General features: G+C 46.1%; 1 protein-coding gene and 1 long non-coding RNA gene across 2 annotated transcripts; one reads left to right on the forward strand and one right to left on the reverse strand.

The window, feature by feature from the left end:
• Nucleotides 1–2,971: 2,971 nt before the first annotated feature.
• On the reverse strand, nt 2,972–9,805 carry LOC131901805 (doublesex- and mab-3-related transcription factor C1-like). Its single transcript, XM_059252879.1, has 7 exons — nt 9,660–9,805; nt 6,451–6,608; nt 6,105–6,160; nt 5,663–5,799; nt 4,799–4,859; nt 4,489–4,618; nt 2,972–3,516 (listed from the first exon to the last, which is right to left on the reverse strand). Exons 1-7 carry the CDS (start codon nt 9,680–9,682, stop codon nt 3,404–3,406), a joined length of 678 nt encoding a protein of 225 aa, XP_059108862.1. The 5' UTR covers nt 9,683–9,805; the 3' UTR covers nt 2,972–3,403.
• Nucleotides 9,806–10,134: 329 nt separating this feature from the next.
• On the forward strand, nt 10,135–10,689 carry LOC131901806 (uncharacterized). Its single transcript, XR_009376883.1, has 2 exons — nt 10,135–10,395; nt 10,543–10,689. It is a non-coding gene; the product is annotated as an uncharacterized LOC131901806 (long non-coding RNA).
• The last annotated feature ends 16,764 nt before the right edge of the window (nt 10,690–27,453 follow it).

Consider the following 27,453-nt stretch of genomic DNA (forward strand, 5'->3'; position numbering starts at 1 on the left):
AGTTTTTACTACCTGTCATTTTTAGCAGTGCCTGTGTATGGGTTGCCTCAGTGGGGAAAATGATCTAAATTACATGATCAACCGATGCTCAGTGAAGAATTCCAATTCTGGATTTTTCTGTTGCCTGCTTTCTTGGATTCCAAGGCTTCAAAATTTAAGGACTGGATTAAAACTAATAATTTATGTGCTTCATTGGGTTGTAGTCAAACTGTGTAATGTAATCTTTTACTTTAGTTATTTATTGATTCCCTATTATTCACTGCTCCATTCTCTTGTAATAGATGTGTAAGTGTGTCAAGATTTACATTTCTAATGTTTTGTTTGTGTGTGTTCTTCTGAAAGGTGCATTTCTTATTGGTATGGATCTTAACCCACATATATTGATGCTATATCTTGTATTGTTTTGTTCTGCTTGCTTTACACAGGTATTAAATTAATAATTCAAATTGTTCTTCCATTTGCAGACAAAGTGATCAATACCCATACATGGATATGTGTGAACATTACTTCAAAAGTGATACAACTGCTATACAAATTTGGAGAGTCATTGTACTATTAAGTATTATGTAAATATGAAACTATTATAAAATAGTTTATTTCAATCACAATTGATCACAAATTAAATTGTTTCTAAAGCAACGGTTTCAATAATCAAAGATGGCCTGATATGAAAACAGCAGGAATATTTCATTTTCATCTTGTTCTGAGAAAAGGCAGACAAATTTAAACTCAGCAACTTTTTTTTTCCTTCTTGTGTCTTAATTCCTTTTAGGTAATTTTTAGATGATGTAATGGACCAACTGCATTCTCTCTATGTAGTTTCCAATGTGTCTTATTGAGGCAGGACTGTCCCTCATCCACTGGGCTTGGCACCCCTGTCAAAGGTCACTTAACCATATGGATGGAGATTTATTTCTGGACACTATGGTATTCTCCTGGACTGTTTGTCTTTTTTGTATGCCCAATACCAGAATATTGGGATAACTAACTTTATACTGTGGTTTAAAATCAGAAAGTGTAGGGCCTGGAGAGAAGACACCTGTTCTTGCAGAGTACCTGCATTTGGTTCCCATCACCCACATGGAGGCTCACAACCATCTGTAACTCCAGTTCTAGGGGAACTCCTACCATCTTTTGAAGCTCCATGGGCACTAAACACCGATGTGGAACATAAGAATACAATCAGGCAAAACACTCACACATAAAATAAAATTAATAAAATAAAAAGATCTAATGAAAATGCAAAACAAAAATATCAGATGTGAGGCTTCAAAATTGGACTTCTGTCTCCATTTTTTGTTACTTTGAACGTTGTTTTGACTATTTATCTGTGTTCTCGTCTAACTTAGCAAACGTGGTTATGGTGATTTTTTTCAATTCTTTCTGATGGCCCTCCTGGTCCTGAGTTTCTTTCAGTGTAACCTCTGGAGTTTTAATTTGTTTTTGAAATTGTTGATATATATGCCTTTTCATGTTGTGTTGGGATTTGAGGGTTTAAAGAGAACACTTTTCCAAGACTGCACACTGCCTTAGCATATAGGAAGACTGTCGCCAGTGGACCAGAGGCTCAGTCATCTGTATAACCTCTCGTAGCTTCTTGTTCCCATGGTACCTGCACTTAGACCTGCAGCTCCTAAATGTTGCTGGCCTGTTGAGAGGGGCTTCCAACGGCCAATCAATTTCCTTCAGCCTTCCAAGTCAGGCAGGATAGAAACTAGTTTGTCATATAGCTGCTATATAACCCAGACCATTGAATCCATAGGCCCATCTACCATGTCAGTACCAGTACAGGGGCTAAGTGTTCCAGATTTCTCCTACTTGTTCTACATTATGTATAGTAGAGATAGGGGCAGAGAGAGACATACTCGAAAATTTTCCTACACCCATTGCTAGAATTCTTTCTTGTTTTTATCATGACCTATATGCTGTGGCTTTTCAACTGACCTCTACACTTCTCATGGGTCTTGGAGTTCATGTATTCTTGATTATCATAATATGAATGCCACCTATTTTGGAAAATGTTTAACATGGTATCTGTATAACTGGATGTCGTCTTCATACAATATCTGAATATAAATCTTAAATAAATTTCAAATAAAAAGTTAAATACTAATAATGGTTTAAAAATCATACAAGAACCTGGATGGTGGTGGCGCATGCCTTTAATCCCATCACGCAGGAAGCAGAGGCAGGTGGATCTGTGAGTTTGAGGCCAGCCTGGTCTACAAAGTGAGTTCCAGGACAGGCTCCAAAAGCTACACAGAGAAACCCTGTCTTGAAAAACCAAAAAAAAAAAAATCATACAAGAATTGCACTTACCATACACACCTCTGTGCACTCAGAATGGGAAACTGCCTAGTGGTGCCTACAAATGCAGAAGTAATAACTCAGCTATAGGATCAACACGTGGTGAGGGCGTCACTGTATGGCAGGACCTTGGCCCTTCCTCACATACTCCTTCAGAAATACTTGACTTTAATCATCTGTCACTGGGAATGAAAGGACTTAGGGATCATTCATCCATGTAATTGGTCAAGGGAGTACAAGAGAAATGAGATGTTCTTCAGTCTTGCTCCATATCCTAACTGATTTTGCATGTTGACTTTTCCACCGTCAGATGGAGACTATCAGAATTCTGATGAACAGAGCATCAGGATAAAAAGGCATAGTAGGAACAGGTGTCATCATCAATCACTTGTGATGAAATGAGGAAAGGCATGGAAAGAAAGAGGGAGAACGAGTGCATCAACAAAGTCCGGCTGAAATTTCAGTCCGTCTGAGTTTGAACATTGTTAGAGGATGCAGAACCTCATCCAGGGATGACTTGGGTAACAAACCAAGGGGCTGTGCAATTCTGAAAGACATTGTGACTGATATTTGCTCTTTTGAAGCCTCTTGCTTGATGCTTTGATAGAGGACATTTTTAGCTAACTGATTATTTACCATATGCCGCTTAACAAACAACCCATACTTCTTAGTGCCTTATAAAATTATTTATTTTTGGTAGACACAAATCTATATGCAGTGTGAAAATACTCATGTTTCCACATACGTATGTCAGTACAGTAGTGCACAGATCAGTGTGCAAGTGCACACAAAGGAAAACACTGGCATTGCTATCACTCAGAACCCCACCGAGAGATTGATTGATTGATCATATTTGATTGCACAAAGCATTTTATAAGACACATAAAAAGCCCCAGCTTCCAAAGAAATAAGGGATGGGGATAAAGAACATAGGAAAGCCAAGTAATTGCCCTATATCATAAAAAGGATCTGAAAGCTTATAAAATACCTGAATGCTTAAAAAACACATTAAGCACTTTGGACAGGAGCCATTTTGCAAGTTCAGAAACAGGAATCAAACAGGCAGTGCTCTAGCGAGGCCTCGTAGTCTGGGTTCTTAGGTCAAGAGGGACATGCAATCGAGATGTCCAGAAGGCAGCGAACCAGAGCTGGCAGGCCTGGGTGGCATAGAGGGGCTGGCCAGCTGCAGTCCCCTCTCTCCAGCAGGACCTGAAGACAGAAAGACAAAGATCAGAGCCAAGTCACACACATGATACTCTCCTCGGCTTTCTCTTTACTTTTCTTGGGTCTCCAGGAATATCCCTATCCCCATCAGAATTCCTTATCTCTGCTCTTAGCTCTACTGTCCCTCAGGCAGCAGTCCCTTTTGGTCAAACCTGGGGTTTCTAGATATGATCCTCACTGAGTCGAGGAAATTCTCTATCTCCTCACCCTGAAAATTTGCTGGCCTAGCCTACATCACCCACTCTGCTAGACCTCAGTGACAATTAATCTCTCAAGCTTTATTAATTGCCTTTTGTTCCAGCATGTCCACCCAGAGTGGCTTCCTACCCACAAACCAATATCCATTGGTGTTTTTGTCTCAGCAGTATCCAGACTCCATCTCAGCCTCCCCGGCCATATAATAATACTCCTCTGATCTCATGAAGCCTTTCCTGTTTTGTGTTGGCCAATGAAATTCACTGGCAAAATTCAGCCTGATAAGGGTGTCTAGGTTCTGTATCTACATGGGGAATTCCCTGAAGTCATCATCATGATCTTGTTCCATTTCAGACCCTTATCCCCTGTGCATGTCCTCCCAGTCCATCTCAGTCTACACTGGGACACAACCATGCATTGGGAACCATTATACCCAGTTCTATTCTTTCTACTTGATATACCTTTCTCCCCTGGAGCACGACTTTGCTATCTCAGGGACCTCAGCCTACCTGTTTCTTGATGTCAGCGCACTGGACAATTTTTATAGAGTAAAACCTTTGGTAACCTGAAGAGTCACTGAGTAGCCCCTAGGCATCATCTCTCAAGTCAGTCTTAGGAACTTGAGTGCTTGGCTCCAAGACAGTTCAAACCACCAACTCTGGGTTCCTATAGCTCCTCACACAGCTTCCCTACATACCTGGCATGCCACAGGGCTGGTGATGTCATCACACAGCTTCCCATCTGCCAAATACCCTTACATACCTGGCATGCCACAGGGCTGGTGACGTGTCTGCGAAGAATTCTTCAGAGCCAGCAGAGCTTCAGCAGCCTCCAGCATCTCCTGCCACTCCAAGGTAGCAGAAACCGAAGCCTGGTTGGAGGCACTGGGGCTCTGCAGGAGAGAGGGTGTGAGAGAATGAAGACTAGGGCAACGTGTGTCCTCTTCTATGACAAGTGACCCTCTAGCACCCAGTTTCTCCCAGCTGCCCCTCGCCCTGCCCAGTCTACTTGTGTCCATGTCTCCAAAGCTTATTGCCTCCCACTGTTCTGAATCCCATGTCTTTGCCAGGACCTGTGGCTGCAGTAGCATAGAGTCAGCAGTGGCACAGGGCTGAAGAATCAGGCTTGGGTACCTGGAAGAAGAAGAGGAAGGGCTAGGGGATTAAAAGTTCTCGTGGAAATATACTACCAGTAGACAGAGTAGCAGGTATTTGCAATACCAAGATTTGGGAATCCAAATGATTGCATGGATATTTATCCTCAGGCTTTGGGCAAGCCCTTTCTATTGGTTGATTCATTTTCCTTTTAGTCCCTCTTTTACTGCATCTCAGAGACAATACTTTGTGCTGGCTTTTTCCTCCCTGGGCTACCGTGAAGATGAGGATGAGGAAGCGCAGTGTCTGTGTTTTAGTCTGAAAGTGGCTAAGGCATGTGAGTACCATCCCTTTTCAGTAGTTGCATCTTGCCTCCTCTTTACCCAATCCCCTCTGGCCATGAAAGACAATTCAGGTTCACCTCTAGCGATTCTTTCCTGCTGTCCTTTGTTCATTCCCCTGAGGCCCTGTGGCCCTCCTTATAACGCTCCCAGATTTCAACAGGACCTTCCTTTTCCATCTGTCAAAAAGTAATGACATTCTCAACACTTTGAAGGCTTACTATGTGGTACACCTTGTGTTCGTACTAAGATGTAGACTATGTTCACCAACACGCTTGCTGGGAACACAGAGACTTGGAAAAATATTCACTTGTCCAGACCCTCATGGATAGAAATTGTCAAAGCTGAGAGTCCTCTGCTCTTGCTGATTTCTCCTTCCCCTACTCGTCTGCTTCCTTCTTCCTGTTGTCAATCCTCCTGATGCTACTAGCTCCCATGGCACTAGGCGCAAGGTTGGAAATCTGCAAACGCAGTGCATTCGGTGTTCCTGGTCCTACTCACATGCTTGCCATGGCAGAGGGCCCATGGGGCTCCCCAGAAAGGGAAACCGTCAGTTGTTGCCCCATGGTCTCTGGAGTATACGGCACAGATGTTGGTTCTGGGAGCTGACTCAGCAGCACAGGCCCTTGAGAACTTTCCTGAAGGGGCAGAGATAAAAAATGAGGATCAAGCACCCAGATGTTCACAGAGAGATAAAGGATGAGTATAGTTTTGTATGAAAATAAGAACACAGAATTCAGAGCTGTGGAAACCTTGAAGACCATCCAGCCTTACCTTTTACTCTGATTTGAGAATACTGAGGTCCAGGGAGAAGTGATTTTTCCAGTGCCACAAGAGGAGTAGGTCATAGGGTTAGAAATGGAAACTGTCTTCGGGATATAGTAGAAAGGGTGTGGGCAATGGCTGATGGGGAAATCCCCCTTGGGCAACAGGCTCTTCTTACCTCCTGGGTTGCTGTGTCAACCTGGGCCTGGAGCTGACGTACAGTGTTCTTTCCAGCTATAAAATAATAGTCACATTTGGACTGAGACTTCCTCCCCTACCATCTCCTTTATAAAACACCCCATACCCACACTGAAGCCTCATGTTATTATTGAACTTTTCGGCTCCCCAATGCCTTGCCAAATCATTCCTTCCTGGAAACACTTGGTACCTGACAATGATTCTTTTTTTACACACCAGAGAGTTCTTGCTAAAGGTCACACTGCAAGTCAGCGATGGGACTAGTAACAGAAATACTCATGCTTCTTCCCCAAGTTCAGGTCCCCTATCTAGTGAAAGACACTTACTGCAAACTCCTTCTTCCACAGTCAATTTCTTGACATGAATGTGCGATTTAGGGGCAGCAGCCATAATCCTTCTCTGTCTCCGAAGCAGGCGTCTCTTTATCAGTATACCCTGCTTCTTCTTGGAGGCACTCACAACAGACAAGGCCTTACGTAGTTCCCTAAAGCAGGGGGGATTGAAGACCTAATGTTAGTTACATATAGCAGAAGCTTGATCCTTTCCTTTCCCAGACACTACACACAGGAAAATAAGGCACAATTTTGACACTCCCAAGACTTAAGAGGCAAAAATGCTTTTATCCCCTTATTTGAACAAGCAATCTGCTGGTGTGTTGGGACTAGGCTGAGTCTCCCAAGTTGCACCAGTCATTATAACTTGCCTCATTGAAATGTCATACGTTATTCATTGGCTCAGTAAATGCCTCAAGCATAACTGGTATTTAATTATGTCCAATGAACAAAATGCTACAGCAATCTGACAAGAGCTTTTTTAGAAAGTGAAAGAAAGAACTTCCCAATTTAGTTAACAAGTTCAACACTACTTTTAAGAAGAAGTAAAAGATGGTATAGGAAGAATTACTGGCCAGTATTCCTTATGAACATTAGATGCAAACCTCTCTCATGAAATTTTAGCAATTTGAATCCAAGAATGGATGAAAAATACCCAATATCAAGCATAGTTTACCCTAGGAATGCAAGACAATTTCCATTTAAATGCCAATACTAAAGCAGGGTCTGGTGGCATATGCCTATATCCTAGCATTCAGAAGGTTCAGACAACTGGATTCCAACAGGTTTGAGGCCAGCCTTGGCTACGCTAGAAACATACTTACTGGTGAAAAGATAAATAATTCTTTTTCAATAATATATATAATCTTAATATTATTTTTATAATTTTTATTTAATATTCAAAATGATGGATTAGTTATGACATTTTCACACATGTTTACCACTGTACTTTACTCATACATACCTCCATTGCCCTCCATTACTCATGTTCCACCCAGTCCTCTTCTTACACACAAACAGTTCTTCTACTTTCACGTTACACACACACACACACACACACACTTAAATGTAGACTCTACACATGAGAAAACATGACATTCATCTTTACTTTCCTTCATTACTCTCGTTTCCACCACCTTTAGTTTCTTTTCTTTCTCTGAATGCTGTCTCTTCCACTTGGGTGTATGTAAGTCTATACACATGTGTCCATGAATTAGATTGTGTTGATGACAGAAAACACGTGATACTGAAAAGACAGACTAGAATACTCCAACCAAAAATTCAGAAATGAGCCACAATATCTCTCTATACAGACCTCTAACCATATGCACACATTAAACTTTAGGCCATAGCTGGCACATAGGGACAAAAAAACCCATCAAAATGAATAAAAGGCATATAGATTGAAAGAGAGGAAGTAAAAGACTGTCTTTTAGTTATGTACTTTACTATAATATTTTTATTAATTCTTTGATAATTTCATATATGCGCACAATGTATTTTGATCATATTCTACCTGACTCCTCCCCTAGTTCCTCCCAGACCCACCCCCACCCCCACCATGTCCTCTTTCTGTGTATAGTATTTTCATCAACCTTGTGAGACATGTTAATATAATGCATTTTTTAACCTATTCACACCCGCTCCTCCCCTAACTCTTCCTATGTCCACCATCTACCTTCCCACCCTCCAAACTTTGTGTCCTCTTTCTTCTTCTTTAACCATCCACCAAGATGCCATGTGCCATCCTGAGTGTGGCACCATCCACAGGAGCATGGCTGACTCACTGAGGCCACACTTTAGAGAAAGCCAATTCTCCCTAGCCCCCAGGGCTATCAGCTGTCCATAAGTCCTCAGGTAGGTGTGGAGACTCATGACCCCCTCGCCCAATCATGCTAGATTAGTGACTGGCTTGATAGTCTGCAAGATCTGTGCTATGAGTTCACAAGTACAGTGGTCCCGTCAAGAGCAGAAGACACTGTTTTGCCCTGGTCTTTCCTGACGTTTAGTCTCAAAATATCCCTGCCTCCTCTTTCAAGTATTCTCTGAACCTTGGTGGGGTGGGGGACAGGGAAGAGGGGAGTGGGGGAAGGAGTGGAGGGAAAGGGGAGCATATGATACAAATGTCCCATTTATGGCTGAACTTTCCAAAAACAATGTTTTCTGCACTTTGATCAATTATGAATGCTTAACTGCATTTCATTGAAAAAAATCTCGGGATTTTCTTCCTTTAAAAGTGACATAATATTTGATACAGAAAATACTTCACATTCTGGATAAAAGTCATCTGTAAATGTTTGAAATGCTGTACAAGGTATTTGAACAGAAAATTTAGTAGGCACAAACCCACTAAAATTCAATATATTAGAAATAATTAACTGGAGGCTCAAAGTGTTTAAAATGACATCTTTAATAATACTAAAATAAAGAAAATATCTGTTAAGAATATTGGAACAATCACTGAAAGGTATACTGTGCTCACTGATCAAAACATTCAAAAGGTCAGGATTTCCACTCTGTAATCATCAATAAAAGGAAAAGTTATTGCTCAAAGTTCTCTAGCAATGCATACGACACAAAATGGCTAATGACATTTGGATGAGGACAAAGATGGAGGACTGAACTCTGGAAATTCGCTATCATCCTACAACATGGTGGTAAGCACCAAGGCACGGAGTCACCTTAGGACAGGACACACACAGCACTGAAATCGAAGGAAGGCCACGAACAGCACAACAAGGCTCTACCATAATTACACAATAATGACACAGAAAAAAAGTGGATGCCCTTAAGGAAAAAGAAGCAAACAAAGGTCAATGGCTCCAACAACGTGCAGGACATAACCCATAACAATCACAATTCTAAGTGTAAAGTGCTAAATTTAAAAACCTATGTCTGGACCCCTGACGACTTTCCTGCACATTGCAGGCCACCAAATACTTTCCATCGTTCACCAGAAGCACTTAGGAGCAGATATGCAGGTAACCTGTGCAGAGCAAACCCCTCACAAAGAAAAACTAGGGTCCAGGCCTTCTGGCCTTAGGGCGCCAAGGCCAGCCCTTGCTCTCGGGTTTTATGAACCATTTGGGCCATGCACCTTGTGAGGGCATTGAAAAACATCTCAGTCCTAACTCAATGCGGCTACCACAGGCAGGCTTCGTGAGCACTTTTGTCCGTGGAAACCCCACGGAAGGAGAACTCACCGTATAACCGAAGACCTCTGCATTTTCAGTTCAGCCAGCAGAACTTGCGTTCAGGCTGCTGATCTGGCCAGAGTGAAGATAAAAAGCAAAGGAAGAAACAAAGAAAGTTCCGAGGGGCGGGATTTGGGACACAGGCCACACACCAGAAATGTATCCACTGGTTGAGCACAATGTACTGAACTGAAGCAGGCAGGAACCAAGGAAGCAGCAATAGGGCTTAGGGCCATGGAGGGGGCGGGGCTTAGGGCGATGCAGGTGGCCGGCCTCCAACTCTGCAGCCAGCATAGTGGGAGCTCAGGAGATCTCTGCAAAGAAGTGCTGGAGGGGGGTGTCCCTCATGCCATCACACACTCTCTTGGAAGCATGGTCTTCATCTCCCTCTTCCTACCTGCTGGGCAGTCTCATTTCCATGTGGTCTGGAACATCCTTCAGGGGGGCTGGGTTGGTCAGAGCAGGCCTCCCCACTTCTCCATCCTCAACACCTCAACCAGGAGTGCACATCACAGTAGCCCAGTGGGGTGATAGACAGCAGCCATGAGGGGCCGCAAAGATGAGGCCTCAACTCTCTTTTTCAGACTCTGAGAAGCCAACAATACTGCCCGGAAGGGGTGGTCTTTCCTCACACCATGGGGAACGTATTCAATGACCCAAGAGGAACCAGGGAGGCTGCTCGTCCCAGAAGGACCTGGAAGGGCCGGTTCCAGAGAGCCCTGGCTCGTGTGTCCAAGTTCTTCAGGTGAGGGCTCTGAGTCTGCCCCTGCCTCTCTCATCACTCACAGCAGGCCAGGATGTCCCCTTCCTCTCCCCCAGAGAGCACCCCAGCCCTCCCCTCAGTTCCCACAGGGCTCCTGGGGGTCCACTTGTGTCTCTTTTTCCTTCTTAGGCGAGGACGCCGCTCATTCCGAGGCTGAGTCCACGTGAGTCTGAGACACGGGGCCACGACAGAGAGCAAGACCTTCTGCTGTCCAGGCCCCTCCTCTCCCAAGAATCTTGTTAATGAGGTTGAAATAAAGGCCGGTGTGCTTTACAATGTTTTGGCTTCATGATATTTTCTTCATACTCCATATTGACATCAACTTAAGATGTGCTGGGGATGATGTTTTGGTGACGGGTGGGGATGGGGATATCTTGGAGGGGAAAGCAAGTATCTCTCGGAGTACTCCAAGGGCTTCATGTTCCCCCTTGAGGCAATGATGCTTGCTCCGTTGGGGGGTCTTTGTTGCAATTGGTCTCCAGTCAACAGTTTTTTTTTCCTCACAGCTGGCAGCTCTGACCCGCACACTTCCATACAGCCAGGAGGAGACTTGTAGGCCTCTCTCCACTGTTGTTCAGCAGCTCTCATAGCTGAGAAAGCTTGAGCAGAGTTTCTGAAGAGGTGGGACAGGGGCACACACAAAGACTCTGTGGAGCCTCTAAAGGGCTTTAGGCTTGGTGCTCACAAACAGTACCCAATCACCCACAGCTCCTTGAGCCAAGAGAGCCACCAAGAGACAACCTTGTCACCACTACACAAGGTTACTCTCCCTGTGATGAGGGGTTCTTGGCTCCCTAGGGGGACTGTGAAAGGCACTGGAACAGTTTTCCAGGGCCAGGCTGCAAGGGAGATGAAGCAGAGCTCATCTTTTACCCTCAGGTGGAGGAGTCGCTGGGCAGTTTTACGGAACTCTGAAATGCATACTTGCTACAGGAGAACATAAATAAGATACAGAAAAACACAAATACCCCTCGCCCTTTAAATTACACAGGCTCCTGTATGCTTCAGACTGATGGAGTGAAAAAATGCATGGCCAGGGCCAGCCGTGAGAAAGCATTGTCCTTCCTTGTGAGAGAGGGAAGGTCTTCTCAGAGAGGCAGGTAGTGTACAGGCAGACAGCAGCATTTCAAGGCCCAAGGCCCTTTCCTCTATTTCTGAAGGACAGCCAGGGTGGGAGCCACAGAGAGAGAATGGTTGGAATTTGTATTGCTTATGTTTTCGTTTCTTTCAAAAACAAGCCACAAAAAGACTCTCTTTCGGCTCACAGATTAAACGGGTCCAATTCACGCTGGAGGGGAAGGTGGCAGGTTCATAGTGGCAGCAGCAGGCAGCCGAGATTCCACAGTGGGAAAACCAGAATGCATGCAGCAGGAGACACTGGCCTTTGTATTTTCATTGTTATTCAACCCTGGAAACCAGTGCATGTAACGACATCGTCCACACTCATGGCGAGCCCTTCTCTCCTCATGTAAATGTTTCTGGAAACATCCTCCTAGACACCCTGGAGATATGTCTCCCAGTGGATTCCAAATCCAGTCAGATGGACAGTGAAGATTAACCATCACCAAGTAGCTAATCCCAGTGTGATCAATGACTTAGAGATGATCTTTCTGTGGCACGTCTGAGGGCCTGAGCATCATCCCTCCCCACCAGTCCTCTCTCTACTGACTTGGTCCCTGTGCTATTAACACCATGGACCTAGAGCAAGCTGGGGAGACAGGGCCTGTTTCATCCCACAGCTTAGGGTCCTATAATTGTTGAAGACAGACAGGAACTCGAGGCAGGAAGTGAAGCAGAGGCCATAGAGAAATATTGCTTACTGCCTAGCTCTCATGGCCTTCTCAGCCTACTTTCTTCTAGAACACAGGGCCACCTGCCCAGGGACGGCACCAGCCCAGTGGGCTGGGTCCTCCGCCATCAATCGATCATCACAAAACATGCACACCACTCTGATGGAAGGATTTCCTCCACTGAGGTTTCCTCTTCCCAGATGATCTTAGCTTGTGTCAAGTTGACAAAAAAGTAACTAACTCAGACCCAAACTCAGCTGGGAAGGTGAGCTCCACGTCATCACTTGCCCAGTCCTGATTGAACCTCACATGCAGGGCTTAGAAGTTTCAACTCCCAGGAGATAGACAGTCTGCCCAGTGGTTATGCCTTCTTAGTTTGTAAACTTCTGCATGTCCCTCTGTGTGTGTGTGTGTGTGTGTGTGTGTGTGTGTGTGTGTGTGTTTAAACAATGAATGTCTATTGAAATATTTGGTGAAATTTGGTTCCACTCAGTAGCTGCACTAGAAATCCAGAAGCAGAGGTGGATAACGGCAGCTGGACTGAGCCATGAGGAGCCTTCACATCGATCGGCTCCTCTTACCAGAGGACCCATTCTGACCAATACCTTCCAAGTTGACTGTAACCATGGCCATAGAACTACCTGCCCACTGCCCACAAGGTGCTCACTGGTATTTTCAGGACTACGTTTTGTTTTCCAAAGGATGTACTCTGCTGCTGATCTCAACTCTTGCTACAATCACCTATCACGGTCCTTCTAGGCCAGCAATTCTCAACCTGTGGGTCGCGATCCCTTTCTGGTTGCATTTTAGATATCCTACATATCACATATTTATGATTCATAATAGTAGTAAAATTACAGTTATGAAGTAGCAACCCAATAACTTTATGTTGGAGTCACCACAACACGAAGAACTGTATTAAAAGGTTGCAGCATTAGGAAGGTTGAGAACCATTGTTGTATTCTAGGCTTTGGTGGACCTGTCTCCTGCCTCCCAGTCTACAGAGCCATAGAGTCATGGCTTCACAGGAGAGGATACTGTCCTCTGCCCCTCCCCACACACTCACAAGTGACTCACGTACTCTCACCAATAACACTGCTATTCTCCTAGCCTGGGAACCAGGGCATGGTCCTGTGCAAGAGTGAGCACTTCTTAGGGCCCAGCACTTGAGGAGTTTTATCCAGGGGTTCTCACAGCTGTGTGGATATGTTCCCCCTAGCTTTCTCGAAGGAAAACTCAAAATAAAATTGTACGCAGTTAGTATGTGACACATTGGGAAATGACTACCTACCATCATCAAGCTAAATAGCACATCAGTCACCCTCCAGAGTCACATTATTCTTCTGTGGTAAAAGCATTTAAGATCTTCCACCATGCACATTTCCAGTATGCTGTGAAGTCTTAAACACATATGTGTTGAACATATGTGTTTGATATAGATTTAAATTTATAATTTTGTATCATATAGGAACCAAAATAGTCCGTGTTGATGTGGGTAAATAAGTTCTATACAGCTAACACAACCTTATTATCCACTTCATACATCACATAGAGCACACAGACAACGTATAACTATACATGCTAACAAAGTAGGATCACCAAGGAATACATTATATTCTTATAATAAAAAGTAAGCTTGTGCCCTTAGGCTGTCACTTATACGGGCACGTTCCCACTTGCCATCCCCACCGCACCCCCACTTTGCTGGCATCCACTTCTCTATGCATTCCTTCTCTTGTGAAAGCAGGTAACACATTCTTTTGTTTCACTGTTCCCATGTTGTTGTAAACAACAGTCAACTCTCAGGCCTGCCAAGATTTCTGTCTGTCTGTGGCAAAATGATGTTTCATTTTGTGTGTACATACATCTGTGCGCATAGAGAGGAGTATTTTTTGCAGATGCTGTGGATTGAACGTCAGTCTTTACACTTGGTAAGTAAATGCTCTCTCAGTTGGCTCTATTCCCAGACCATTTTCAAGCTGAAAGAAATGTAACTGTATCTCACTAATTTGCACACCATTTGTGTTTCAGCTCATTCTGTAGCACAGGGAAGTCATCAACTTGTTATCCTTCTGGCTCAGCCTCCCAAGTGCCTGTAATTGCAGGGTTTGCCCTCAGATGCACCTCTATTCCAGATCTATTTATCCACGAGCAGACATTTAGATTATGTCCCTGGATCAGGTACTGTAGGTGATGCTTCAGTCAACGTGGGAATGCAGATACTGCTCGGGTGACTGGTTCAAGGTCTTACGGGATACCACCAGTGCAGGTACAGTTAAGAGGCACGGTGGTTCTGATTTGGATGTTTGGAAACACATGCAGTGGTTTCCATCGCCGCTGTTTGGACTCACACTTTAACAATATTGGACAAGGGGTAACGCTGCTCCTTGTTGACACTAACTCCCATCTCTCGTAGTAAGCCCAACACAAAAAGGTGAGATGACCTCTCCCTGTGAATGTGATTCACATTCTCCAGACGATTATTATTGCCAAGGACCTTTGTCTATAATTGGTGGCCATTTGGACATCTCATTTCTAACAATGCCTACACAGGTCCTTAGTCCATTTGCAAACAGGGATATCTGTGAGTTTCCTTTACTATTGAGTTCTGTACCTTTTCTATATTTTTGGATATTTATTGCTCCTTTACGCCTACATGAAGCCCCGATAAAATGTGCAGCATCTAGAGGGAGAGACACAGCGCTGAGGAGGATTCTGTGCTGGCTATATGGTTGCCTGAGGGACAGTACAACCTTTTCACCTCAGCTGAAATCACACAATTCTCCAGCCATCAACACTTGCTGCTGCAGTGAAAACATTGTTTAGAGAAACAGGCCTGGAGAGGTGGCTACTAATGACCAGTCACAGTCAGTGGTGGATCTGGCCCTGGCCCCCATATCTCTCTAGGCTCACACAGAATTCTCCGTCCATCACATCCATCCTCAGACCACTTCTGTGATGCTTTCTCTCGTGTGGTTTGGTGGGAGTCAGACACGTAGGAGGATGTGAGGACAGTAGATCTGGGTTTTTCCAGCAGTGAGTTTGGTGGTCAGGTTTGGGAAGCTTTGGTGGGTTGGGCTTCCCTTGGTTGTCATGAGTGTTGGGAGTGTTTTTGAGATATGTTCTCACTACATCAGCAAGGTGGCTGTGGCGGTGTGAATGAGTACAGACTCGTATGTTTGAATACTTGGCTCCAGTTGGGGGACTGTTTGAGAAGGTGAAGAGTTATGGCCTTGGTGGAGTAGATGTGTCACTGGGAGTGGGCTTTGAGGTTTCAAAGCTCACACCATTCCTGGGGGGGGGGGTGGAGAAGGCGGCTCTGGCTCCTTCTCCATCCTGGTTGTTGTCTCAACACGTAAGCTCGAAGCTACAGCTCCAGCGACATGCCTGCCTGCCTGCTCAGGACCATGTCTACCAGCCTGCTACCATGATCCCTGCTATGATGACGAGGACTCAACCTATGAAACTGAGAACAAACACCCAACAAAATGCTTGTTTCTTTCATAAGTTGCCTCTGTCACGATGTCTCCTCAAAACAATAGAGAAGGAACTAAGACAGTGACGTGAAACTCAGCAGGTATCCCATGCTTAGCTCCAACTTACAACACTCCAGACTCAGTCTCCTGTAATGGGGTGGCAGGCATGTGCCAACACTCCCAGTTTATGTGAATCAACTATACTGTGTGCTTTATTCCATCTACGCCTGAGAGGAAGTAGGTGTGGAGCAGAGCTGCTGATGGGCAACAGTCTGTCACGGGCCCAGTCACTTGCCACTTGGGGCCGGCACACACTCATCAAGATACCTGGTTAGCACACCACAAGAGCACTTGTTCAGCTATGTTCATATCAGCATTGTTTGTAATAGCCAGAACCTGGAAACAACCTAGATGCCCTTCAACTGAAGAATGGATAAACAAAATGTGGTACATATATACAATGGAATACTACTCAGCAGAGAAAAACAATGACATCATGAGGTTTGCAGACAAATGGATGGATCTAGAAAAAAATCATCCTGAGTGAGGTAACCCAGACTCAGAAAGACAAACATGGTATGTACTCACTCATAGGAGGATACTAGATGTGGAACAAGGATGACTGGACTGCTACTCACATCACCAGGGAGGCTACCTGGAAAACAGGACCCCAAGAAAGACACAGGGATCGCCCAATGACAGAGAAATGGAATGGGATCTACATGAACAGCCTGGACATGAGTGGGGGTAGTGAAGGGCGAGGGTCGAGGGAAAGAGAGCTTGGGGGAGCGGGAGATCCCAGCTGGATCAACAACAGAGAGGGAGAACAAGGAATAGGAGACCATGGTAAATGAAGACCACATGAAAATAGGAAGAAGCAAAGTGCTAGAGAGGCCCACAGAAATCCACAAAGATACCCCCACAAAAGACTGCTGGCAATGGTTGAGAGACAGCCCGAACTGACCTACTCTGGTGATGGGATGGCCAAACACCCTAATTGTCGTACTAGAAACCTCATCCAACTACTGAGGGATCTGGATGCAGAGATCCATGGCTAGGCCCCGAGTGGATCTCTGGGAGTCCAGTTAGCGAGAATGAGGAGGGTTTATCTGAGCGAGAATTGTTGAGACCAAGGTTGGATAAAGCACAGGGACAAATAGCCAAACAAATGGAAACACATGAACTATGAACCAATGGCTGAGGGGTCACCAACTGGATCAGGCCCTCTGAATGGGTGAGACAGTTGATTGGCTTGATATGTTTGGGAGGCATCCAGGCAGTGGGACCGGGTCCTGTGCTCATTGCATGAGTCGGCTGTTTGAAACCTGGGGCCTATGCAGGATCGCTTGGCTCAGCCTGGGATGAGGGGACTGGACCTGCCTGGACTGAGTCTACCAGGTTGATCTCAGTCCGCGGGGGAGGCTTTGCCCTGGAGGAGGTGGGAATGGGGGGTGGGATGGGGGAAATGTGAGGGGGGCGGGAGGGGGGAGAACAAGGGAATCTGTGGCTGATATGTAGAACTGAATTGTATTGCAAAATAAAAATAAAAAATAAAAAATAAAAAAAGATACCTGGTTAGATTCTGAGGGGAAACCCCTGCAGCCTCGTTGATGCTTTATTTCCAGTAGAACATCCAGGTAAGTCTTACCAGGCTCTTTAGCTGTTGTGAGCATAAAAGAAACTGCCACTCAATTGAAAATCGTCCAAAGAATCAGAAGAAATAGCAAACAGAAGCGCGAGGCTGAGAGCAACAGTCTTTAGTTAAACCACACAGAAGAAACACATTGGAGCATGCTGAGAACCCCGGGGCAAAGTGAAGAAATGAACCAACAGATGAACAGAAAGATACAAGCCACAATGGAAGAGTTAACCAAGAATTGGAGCATGCCAGAAATAGAAATGAAAAGGCCGTTTCGAAAGGAGTAGGAGTACCAAGCCACAAGTTGGGATGGAAACAACATAAAAATCAGACGCCTGTGTCCTGTTAGAAACTGAGAATGCTACAAACAGAAATAATTCCAGCTGGAACATACACTGCAGCCGGGTGGCCGGCCCCGTGCACTAGTTCACATGTTCTTGGAAACAGCATCCAGCAGGGATTGCTCTACTTTAAAACCTTTACCCATGGTACATCTCCAAATTCTTTCTCCTCCTACTGCAGATCAGAATCGTGCACTGGCTGTGTTGGTATATGCTTGTATCCTCACCAGTAGGAAGGCTGAGGCAGAAGGATTATGAGTTTCAAGACCAGCCTGGGTAAGATAGGGTGACACTCTCCACCAGACCTACAACAAAACAAACAGCTGCTTCCGACATCAATGTTCTGGGTCTCATGTGTTGACCCCATGGCCAATCATCATGTTCTAACCAGCTTTTCTCCAGCTCTGCTACACGCTAGGCTGGGGCATCCTCAAGGTAAGGACCATGGAGAGTTCCTCAGGCATGCTGCCCTTTTTCAAGACTCACAGCTGGGTGTGGCTCTTCTGCCAGATGTGGTTAGTGAAGATTTTCTCCCATTCTGCATGAAGTCTCTTCAGTGGATTAGCGGCTCTCTTTGCTGTTGGCCTCATTTGCTAACAAGCACAGGTCTTTTCAGGAACTCCTTGTCTGTGATGATGATATCTGCTTCTAGCACAGGCAGAATTTCAGGTCTTACACTAAGACTAGTCATTAGCTTGCCATGGATTTCTTCACAGAGTGAGAGGTGGGGATCTAGCTTCATTCTTCTGCAATTGGAGTGCAGCATTCTAAGTGAATGTCAGACAGACAAATCTTGCATGTCAGACAGACAAATCTTACATGTTTTCTCACATTTGAGGATCCTACATTGTATATAGATCATAAAATCATGGCTATGTAAAGGACATCCAAGTAGAAGCAAAATGGTCTAGAAAGAACCGAGGGGCTTGTCATAAGTGGGAGGGGAACAGAAGGAAGAGGAGGGGGCCGTGGGGGCTGCTCATATACTTGCATTACACAGTCTGCATGAAATTCGGTTCTATGTACAACACATAAACACCAGTTATAAAACAAAATGCACAATAGCATGTTGAGTACATCAAAGAGAAAAAGATTTTCAGCTCAAGGCTTCAGGGTCTCTGTGATACAGTTCCTGCCTCTGTGTTTCCCTCTGGAACCTCTTGACTCCCACCAATTCAGGGAAGAGAAAACTAGAGCTTGGTTACAACCCTTAGTGGACCCAGGCCTTAAGTCATGGAGAGCCTTTGGGCCATTTCAGAGACCAGGAAGAGGCTCCCTGTCTGTTCACTGAAATTGTCCACATGAGGAATGGGGCTGGAAATTAGAAAGTTGACTGTCTTTGTCTTTTAGTAAATGTGAGGTTGACAATGCCAAATTCATGCTTTCCCTAAGTCTTATTCCTTACATAATCATCACTAGAGGGTTCTAAACAGTGGGGAACACCACTTTCAATGAGCCATTTGGTCGCTGGCCTTGGTGTCTTGTGTTGGGTACAAACTCTTGATTAGACTGTATTTTGAGGAGGAAGGAGGAAGGACAGGAAACAGATATACAAGTCAGTGAGGCATCCCACGGTTCAAAGGAGTGAGGGAAATGTATCAAGAGCTTGGCCAGCATGTACTTGTCTGCAGAAGGGGCGGTGGAAAACTAGGCCAGGGACACAGGGATGGAGCTTCACAGTATGGACAGGAACTCAGCCTTCACAAACACAATGAGATTAAGGGGTTTTCGTGCCTCTGACACTAACTCCTTTCCTACACCAAATGCGCATCACACTTCTGGAAGAATCTGAAGGTTTCTGCACGCTGCTGTGGCTGAGACAGGACCTTCCTGTATGAGGAAATCTGTGTCTTGCTGGAGACCCTCCCCTGCAATGGAAAGGGTGGGGGTCCTAGCTTGGAGTGTAGGTGGCTGGGTCTTCCTTCCTTCCCCACAATGAGCAAACTCAAGAACATATGGAGTCTTTTCCCTCCAGTGTGACTGATCGTTGCCCACAAAGGCCAGTGACCCAGGTCTCTGGATGCCATTGTTGCATCAAATGAATATAGATCTACGCTGGCTGTGGCCTGTACCAGTAGGATATGTTGAAGTCACAGAGTCTGAGGGATCACAAATATAGTCCTGGACCCACTGTATCCACATAAAGCTCCCAGTTAACACTTGGTGGAAGACAGCAAATGTCATGACCGGCCATCAAGGATCCCCTGAAGAGGGTGGCTCTGCTGAAAACATTGTATTTCTATTCATCCTTTCACCCTCCCTCTTCCTCTTTGGATCACTTTCCACTCCATATCTTTGTTTCAAGACAAGGCCTTACCCCAGGCTGGCATAGACATCACTATCATGTCCCTGAGCTTCTGAACCTCCTGCCACCACCTTCTGAGTCCTGGGATTACAGATGTTTGTGACCACAGTCTCTGCCTCTCTCACAGCAGCAAGCCTAGCTGTCTCCATTCCAGTCCCACCAAGAGATGCGCAGCCCATGCCTCTATTCCTTAGGGTGCTCAAGGACCACTTGTCCCTATTTTCTCCTTCCCAACAGACAATTCAGAAGCAAGAGATCAACAGTGTCACAGACATGACTGGCAGATGGTGATCAGGTTCTGTCTGTTGCTCCCAGCCCTTACTTTCCAAAGCTAAGCAGACTTCAATGGTTTGGCTTTATAATATTGTGGTTTCTCCTATCTCCTGTGTATATGGTTTGTGTGTCTTTGTGAGGGTGACGTAAGTGACTCTGAGACATCAAGATACCATAGTACTGCTTTCAACTCTTTCATGGAGAGCGGTTGTCTCCATCAGGTACTGAGTGACTGCTGCAGTGCCCAGCAAGGGGGCTGTGGGTGGAAGGATGTGGAGCTGGAAAAAGGAGTCATAATGTCCCAGAAACCACAATTAGGCCTTAGAGGGGAGTGATACCTCATATTCTGACAGCAACAGTACTCCAACCCAAGAGAGTTCCATCACCACAAGGCATCATTCATCACCTCTGGTTGTTTATGTCACAATGTGTCACCCTGTCTGCTTCTGCCTTTGGGGAGAATTCAGTAAAATTATAGCAGGTCATGATCCCCATCTGTGTCCAGGTGCTGTGAAAATACACAGCATCTGTGATACTGGCACAAAAGTCGTTGGATCCTGGCTAAGGCTGGGATTAGGGATTCTGGCTCCCTGGGTACTGGGAATCATGCCAAATGAATCTGTTGGGCTCACGGGACTGCTGACAGTTCAACATGCCACTCACCGTGATGCACTGGGATCTGGAGTGAAGACACAGGAGCTCCACTTGGTCTCATATTTTCCATTTTTAACACAGTTTCCAATGCAACCCCTCAAATCCTCCGAAAACCAAAGGGAATAACATTGAAGTCCCCACTGCTTACGTGATACTGTCTTGCTGTGACTGCTGCTTTCCTGCCACGAATTGTCACTTAAGTACCGGGGAGGCATTTAGTGTTCTCCAATCTATATCCAGTCCCTTCCTTCCTTCCTTGAGAGGGTCCCCCCACCAGCTGTGTTGACTCCATATTCCATGAAAGTGCAGCAGCACACGTGGTAAGCACACTTGTAGAAGAGCCACCAGTGACAACCTCCTTACAGGCACTCGCGTCCCAACCCAGTGCCATGCTTCTAGTCAACAGAATTTGGAAAATATAACACTATGTCATTTCTGCCCAAGGGCAGGCGAACTTCCTCCCTCCAGTGCTAACTGCACATGTTCCTGTAGAGATGGACAGATGGTAAGGAGCTGGTGGCAGCAACATGTCTAACAGACAGAAACAGGCTAAGACCCACATGCTGCAGCCCATTAGGAACCGGATCCTGCCAACAACCGGTTCACCTTCAGTCAAGCCTAGGAGATAGACCACAGTTCCCGGGAGTCTGACACCTTGATTGCAACTGGGTGTCAGAAAGGCTGAGAAGTGGAGGGCTCAGAGAAGTCATGCAGAACCCCTGATCCATCAAACTCTGGGACAAAAACTGCATATTCCATTAAGCTAATATATTTGGTGTGATTTGCTACATATCTGTCACTAATGTTGAAGACAACAGGACTACCTGGGGGCTGGGACTGTGGCAAGTAACAGAAGGCCTGAGTCAAACCAGGAGAGTTTCTTGCGACCCAGGAGGAACAGGGTGTGCACACCTTTCAGTCAGACACAGGGTCAGGTCCCAGCTTTGGTGTGAATCATCTGTGTGACTTTGAACAAATCACTTGATGCCTCTGGACTGAGGTAGTGCTTCCATACACTTGACTGACACTGACCTTGCAAGATTGGTTCAAATATGCACCAATTGAAGGAGCTGATGTGACAGTATCTGGGATCTTCCAGGCACTTAGGAAATAGTATGCTCCACTATTAAGGTAGGTGACTGGTACCCACAATCCACTACTCGGGAGTTCTCACAGTGACTCGGGAGGCTTCTGGTGCAGAAAAAGTAACTGCAGGCAAAAGATCTCTCCAGGTTGGGGATTTAGCTCAGTGGTACAGTGCTTGCTTAGCAAGCACAAGGCCCTGGGTTCGGTCCTCAGCTCCGAGGGGGGGGGGGCAGATCTCTCCAACAGGTAGCACAAAAGCCTTTGTTCTCCTGGAAGGGAGGCAGATCAGACAGGATACATTTTTAAACAATTCTACTGTGGGGAAGAGAGAAGCAGCCTTATCAGAACACAGAATGAGGCCATATGGCTTGGACAGAAGGCCAGATATGCTCCTTCCGCAGCCTCCATGCCCCTTGCCTCTCCTCCCTTTCATTCCCCCTGAGATCTCCCCAGCCTCCTTGACTTCCTGTCTCAGGGGCCTGACCCCATAATTCTGCCTCTTGTCATGCATTTCATATGAGCTGGGAGCCCCGTCCTTCCTTCTGCAGCCAGGCTAGTGAACCAATTCAGTACTGTCATTGTCCTAGTTATATGGCTCCTCCCAGGTTCCCCAGGACACAGAGCATATGACCTGGGCACTGCCATTTGGGTAGACACTCAGCTGGGTATTACTTTGGCCTTTCCCTCATGACCTAAGGATGGTCCACTAAGAAAGCCCAACATTTACATGGCGGGATACATTGATAAGCAGGCTTGTGGAGGCTTCTCTATCCACCAGGCATTTCCAAATGAAATGATTCTGTAAGAGACTTTGCCTTTCACTCCACACACCTTCCATCTATCCTGCAGCCTTGGGATTCTCCATGGTGGTCTCGACTTTGCCTTCACTCAACAAAGGGATGCTCCAAGTCTCCTCTCCCTTGGGGCCATTGCACTCATAGTTCCTTCTGGACCCACCATTCTCCTACAAGGGCTTTCATTTGCTTTCTGGGTCTTCGATGCTCAAAATTAACGACAGGCCAATTCTCAGCACATAGCACAAAAGCCATTGTTCTGCCAGAAGGAGAGCAGATCACAATGGATACTTTGGCAAGGAATTCCGGGGTGGATAGAGGAGCTTTATCAAAAGCAGAATGAGGCCATGATGCTGATACAGAGGGCAAAAAGTTTCTCTATCTCCCCGTGGAAGCCTCTCTTCTTCCCTCCCTTCTCTTCCTGCTTGCTCTCCCATTCCTCCCCAATCCCATTCCCACTCCCTTCTTTCTTCCCACAGCACCCCAGATTTGAGGACATTTTCTGCTTCTGCTCTGCCTGTGAGTGCACGCAAATGTGTGCACGCCCACTCACAGACAATGTAGTCTTCTCCACCATAGCTTTTGCATGCTGAACTGTGTCCTCTGGTAGGGACGCTGCCATAATTGCCCATATTCAGACTCCACTCCAGGGAAGAGCTTTGCTTGATGATTTGGGAACAAGCAGTCCCTGTCTTGGGGTACCTTGCACTGACCAAATGAGGTGGTAATTATGCACCCACTGATCTCTGTAGCTCCTAGATTCCTCCCTGGATTAATGGTGCACACTCTCCCTTTTACTGCCCCAAAACGAAGCCCAGACTCCCGCAGAGTAGATGCTGGACACTTCGAGTGTGCACGTGGAGAGCAAATTCTTATAGGGCCTTTGAGTATTCCAGAAATGAATCTGGACTGACCAAATGAACATGGGGTGCTACACTGTATAGAGTGCAGTGGAGAGAGAGGGGGAGAGGGAGAGGGAGAGGCAGAGAGAGAGAGAGAGAGAGAGAGAGAGAGAGAGAGAGAGAGAGAGAGAGAGAGAGAGAGAGGAGATTGCAACTGCTGGTTTAGAGGCATAGGCCCAAGGGATGAGGTTCCGAAGCTTCCCGTTCCTCTCAGCCCTTCAGGAAACTGCCATCCCAAACTATAAGATGTCTAAGGGAGGGTATGACTGGACACAGCAGAATCCCAATAGGCAATGAGGGGATGAATGGAGTGGGGCTTCATGATAAGTAGCCCTCATCTCTCTATCCCTGCCCAGCACACAGAAAAAGTCTCAGAATCCTCATTCCCCACACACCAGAGCCTGATGTCCCAACTACACCACTCCTGGTTGACCTGAAAGAAGGTTACTGCTTTTGTGCCATACCTGGAAAAACAACCCTCCTGGATTCTCCTTTTCATGATGGTTGCATCACACAGTTCCTGAGTTTCGGGACTCTGTCAGTTTCTAGGAGACATGATTCATACGTCAGAGCTCGTCACAATCATGGTGTGCTCATATGACTGTCTTGTCAGTGATACCTTCCGTCTCTGTGACCTTGAACAGGCTGGTATGGTTTCCAGAGTTGCCATTCCCTATTATGTCTACAGTGAAATCTTTCATTCAGAGACCTCTGACATTCTGCACACCTGCACATTCTCTGATCTCAAAGCTTAGGGATCTAGGACACTGCAGCCCAGTTGCAAGGTTCCTGAGGCCACTGCTGTCATGAGGGTCTCTCTCTGGTGACCCTTCCTCTGTGAGTCCATACGCTAAGACACTATCTGTCCCCCTGACCTGCTCCTCTCATCGTGTCAAAAATGGTCAGTTCCCAAAGCTCAGAGCTACAGTGTGGGTGGACTGAGCAGCACTGGCCAGACCAGGGCCTTAGGACATCATCACCCCTGAAGTCACAAGACAGACCTCACAAACTCCAGACCATCCCTGATCATGCCCTGCAATTTCTCACTGGCCAAATACTGCAGCAGTCCAGTGTGGACCAAGCCCCCTCCTTCTGAACACCCAGAGCCCCAGAGATCAGTGTGTTTACGAGGCATGAGGCTGTGCCCTGCTGCCGACTGGCAGCCGTGTTTAAATTCTGCAGACACTCCATAGAGAAAAAGGCAGCTGCCTGTGGGCAGTTTCAAAGTCATTGTATCTGTCTGGTCTTGTTCCTCCAGAGTTCTTCCTTCTCCTCTTCCCCACTGAACCTTATCCTCACCCATACCAGAGAGACACTCCTCTGGAAAACTCCCCTGACTCCATGACAATCGCCAAGGTTGAAGAGTTTCCTGACAGCTAGCAATCCCATGGTCCCTGATCTTCTTCCATCCCTCTCTGCTGTCCTTGTGCCTTTTCTGATCTCACCCAGCACAGGTCCTGGGAGGCCAAGTCTGAGTACTGGCTCCCTGGGATGACCCATCCGCCCTGGGACTTCACTGTGTACCTAGAGGCATTTTCTCAAGGCCTCTCAATATGTCACCCATCAGACTGGCAAAGTTTAAGCGGGAAACAATTGCACAAAGAAGGCTGACGACAATGAATAGCAACCTGGGCTTCACAGATGCACAACTCCTCCTTGGAGATACACTCACCAACGGTGGTTTAAATGTACGTTTAGCGTGGCCTCCAAATTCTGTTTCCCTATTTCTCTTCTAGGGAAATGATCTCTGGAACAAGGGTACTTAAGGAGCACATGAACAGTTGAAAACTGTAAAGAGCTGGGACGAGGTCTTTACATCTGGACATAAAGAAGGCTGGCACAAAGCATGTTACAGACTCCATGCCATGGTGCATAGCTTTCTACGAGATACGTAAATTCACCTAGCCCTCAAGGACAATGATAAAAACCAAATGTTTTACTCTGTGCAATATGAGCCTATTTTTATGTCAGAAAAACAGAACTGTGTGTATCCATGGGGGCACAAGGATGTATGTAAACGCACATTTGCAGGAGTCTTCAAGACACACACCTACTGATAGTACGAGGGCTGGTAATGGTGAAGTTACATGGAGAGACCATTCTTTAATCCCACACTGCTCCGATAGTCTTTGGTGAGAGTATACACACGGATGATGTATGTAAGCAAGCAAGACTTAACACAGGAGACACTGCCGTGTGTCCTAAGAAAGGGATCTGTTATCACTGTAACAATCAAAGAGCTTCCTACCCTTTAAGAGACTAGGAGAAGATACTGGAATGCACCTGTGTATGTAGTGCTTGCCACAAATAATTAACTGTAATTTATCCGGGTGTGTCTCAGGGCTGACTGGATCCTGCTGACCTGTCTTCTGTGTATCAGACCCTCCGACTGAAAATGTCAACACATGCTCTCTCTCTTCCCTATGCCCTTGACCATCTCTGCACCTGATAAAGCTGAGGCCGCCATGAAAAACATTCTCCTCTTCTCATATGTAATGCCTTCATTCGGTGAAATTTCAGACATACAGTAAGCACTTCTTGATATGAATCAATCCCATGGTGGGAGGCCCTCTTTAAGATGGCCGACCAACTCCCACCTGCTCGCACCCCTGAAGAACTATGGTACCCTTCGAAGCAGGTGCATGTTGACGGCTTTTGTTTTCCAAGAGGTTTCAAAGGAAAAACTAAACGCCCATGCTGGTCAGTATTATCATCCTCACCCTGTGCACGTTTCTCAAGGAAGAGGCTGCCTGGTTATCCATAAGAACCCCAGATTCATTTTTCAGAGAAACCACAAGATGGCCACATTATTCTGCTTTGTAGACTGCCACAAGAAAATACCAGAGACAAGATGATTAGAACATCAGATATTTATTTTTTCATGGTCCTGCAGACTGGCCGGTCCAAGATCAAAGTGTTTCCCAGCTTGGTTTCTGCCCAGAGTTTCATGCTTGGCCTTCTTCTCTCCAAGTCATCCCATGGTATCTCCATCAGGCATTCAGGCACATTTAAAGCAAGTCCTCTGGGGTCTCTTCACACAAGGCCACCCTCTTAAGTCAGCCTCCCACCTAGGGCTAACTTCCTCCTTAATTCCACACTAAAGGTTCCAAACCCAGTCAGCTCTGGGGTAGGACTTCAACAACAACCAACAAATTGTGAGGGGGTATAGTCTAGAGCAAGGCAGACAGAAGAGTGTCCTGTGGCTGACACTGACCTGCTCTTTCTGATCCGTGGTGTCAAATGACAGACACGTGTATATTGCCCTGAGACGGTGTCAGATACTACTGCCCCGCATCCTGCCTAAGCAGTTAACTGCCACGCTCCAGTGCTGGGGAGGGAGGGAGCCTCCAGCCCTCTCGACAGCTGTCAGTCCCTCCAGCATCACTGCAGATGTCAAAACCTCCCAACCAGGCCCAGGCACATCCTAAAGCAACTTACAGGACAAAATCTTGGCAGGGGCCCTTAGCTTAGGCCTGAACCCTGGCTCCTGGGAAACCTCATTCAGAAGCTGCATCATAAAGGGCTCAGGGCCTCTGCCTGAGACAGTTCTCATGTCTCCTTCTGCCCCCAGGTGGTAGCTAAGGAGAGCAACAAGTGCAGGCAAGGAAACCAGGAGTTCTAATGTGGACTCAGGACCAAAGGTGGGCCTTCTCCTTGTTAGCATAGGGGTCTTTGCTGGAGTATGGAAGAAGCCTCTACTTATCATCCACCTTCCTTACATGACTAAGGAAGTTGGCAAAATGACACATAGTTATGAGGCCTTTGTTTCTATTCCTCACC

This window comes from Peromyscus eremicus, unplaced genomic scaffold, assembly GCF_949786415.1.
Source record: "Peromyscus eremicus unplaced genomic scaffold, PerEre_H2_v1 PerEre#2#unplaced_432, whole genome shotgun sequence".
Lineage (NCBI taxonomy): Eukaryota > Metazoa > Chordata > Mammalia > Rodentia > Cricetidae > Peromyscus > Peromyscus eremicus.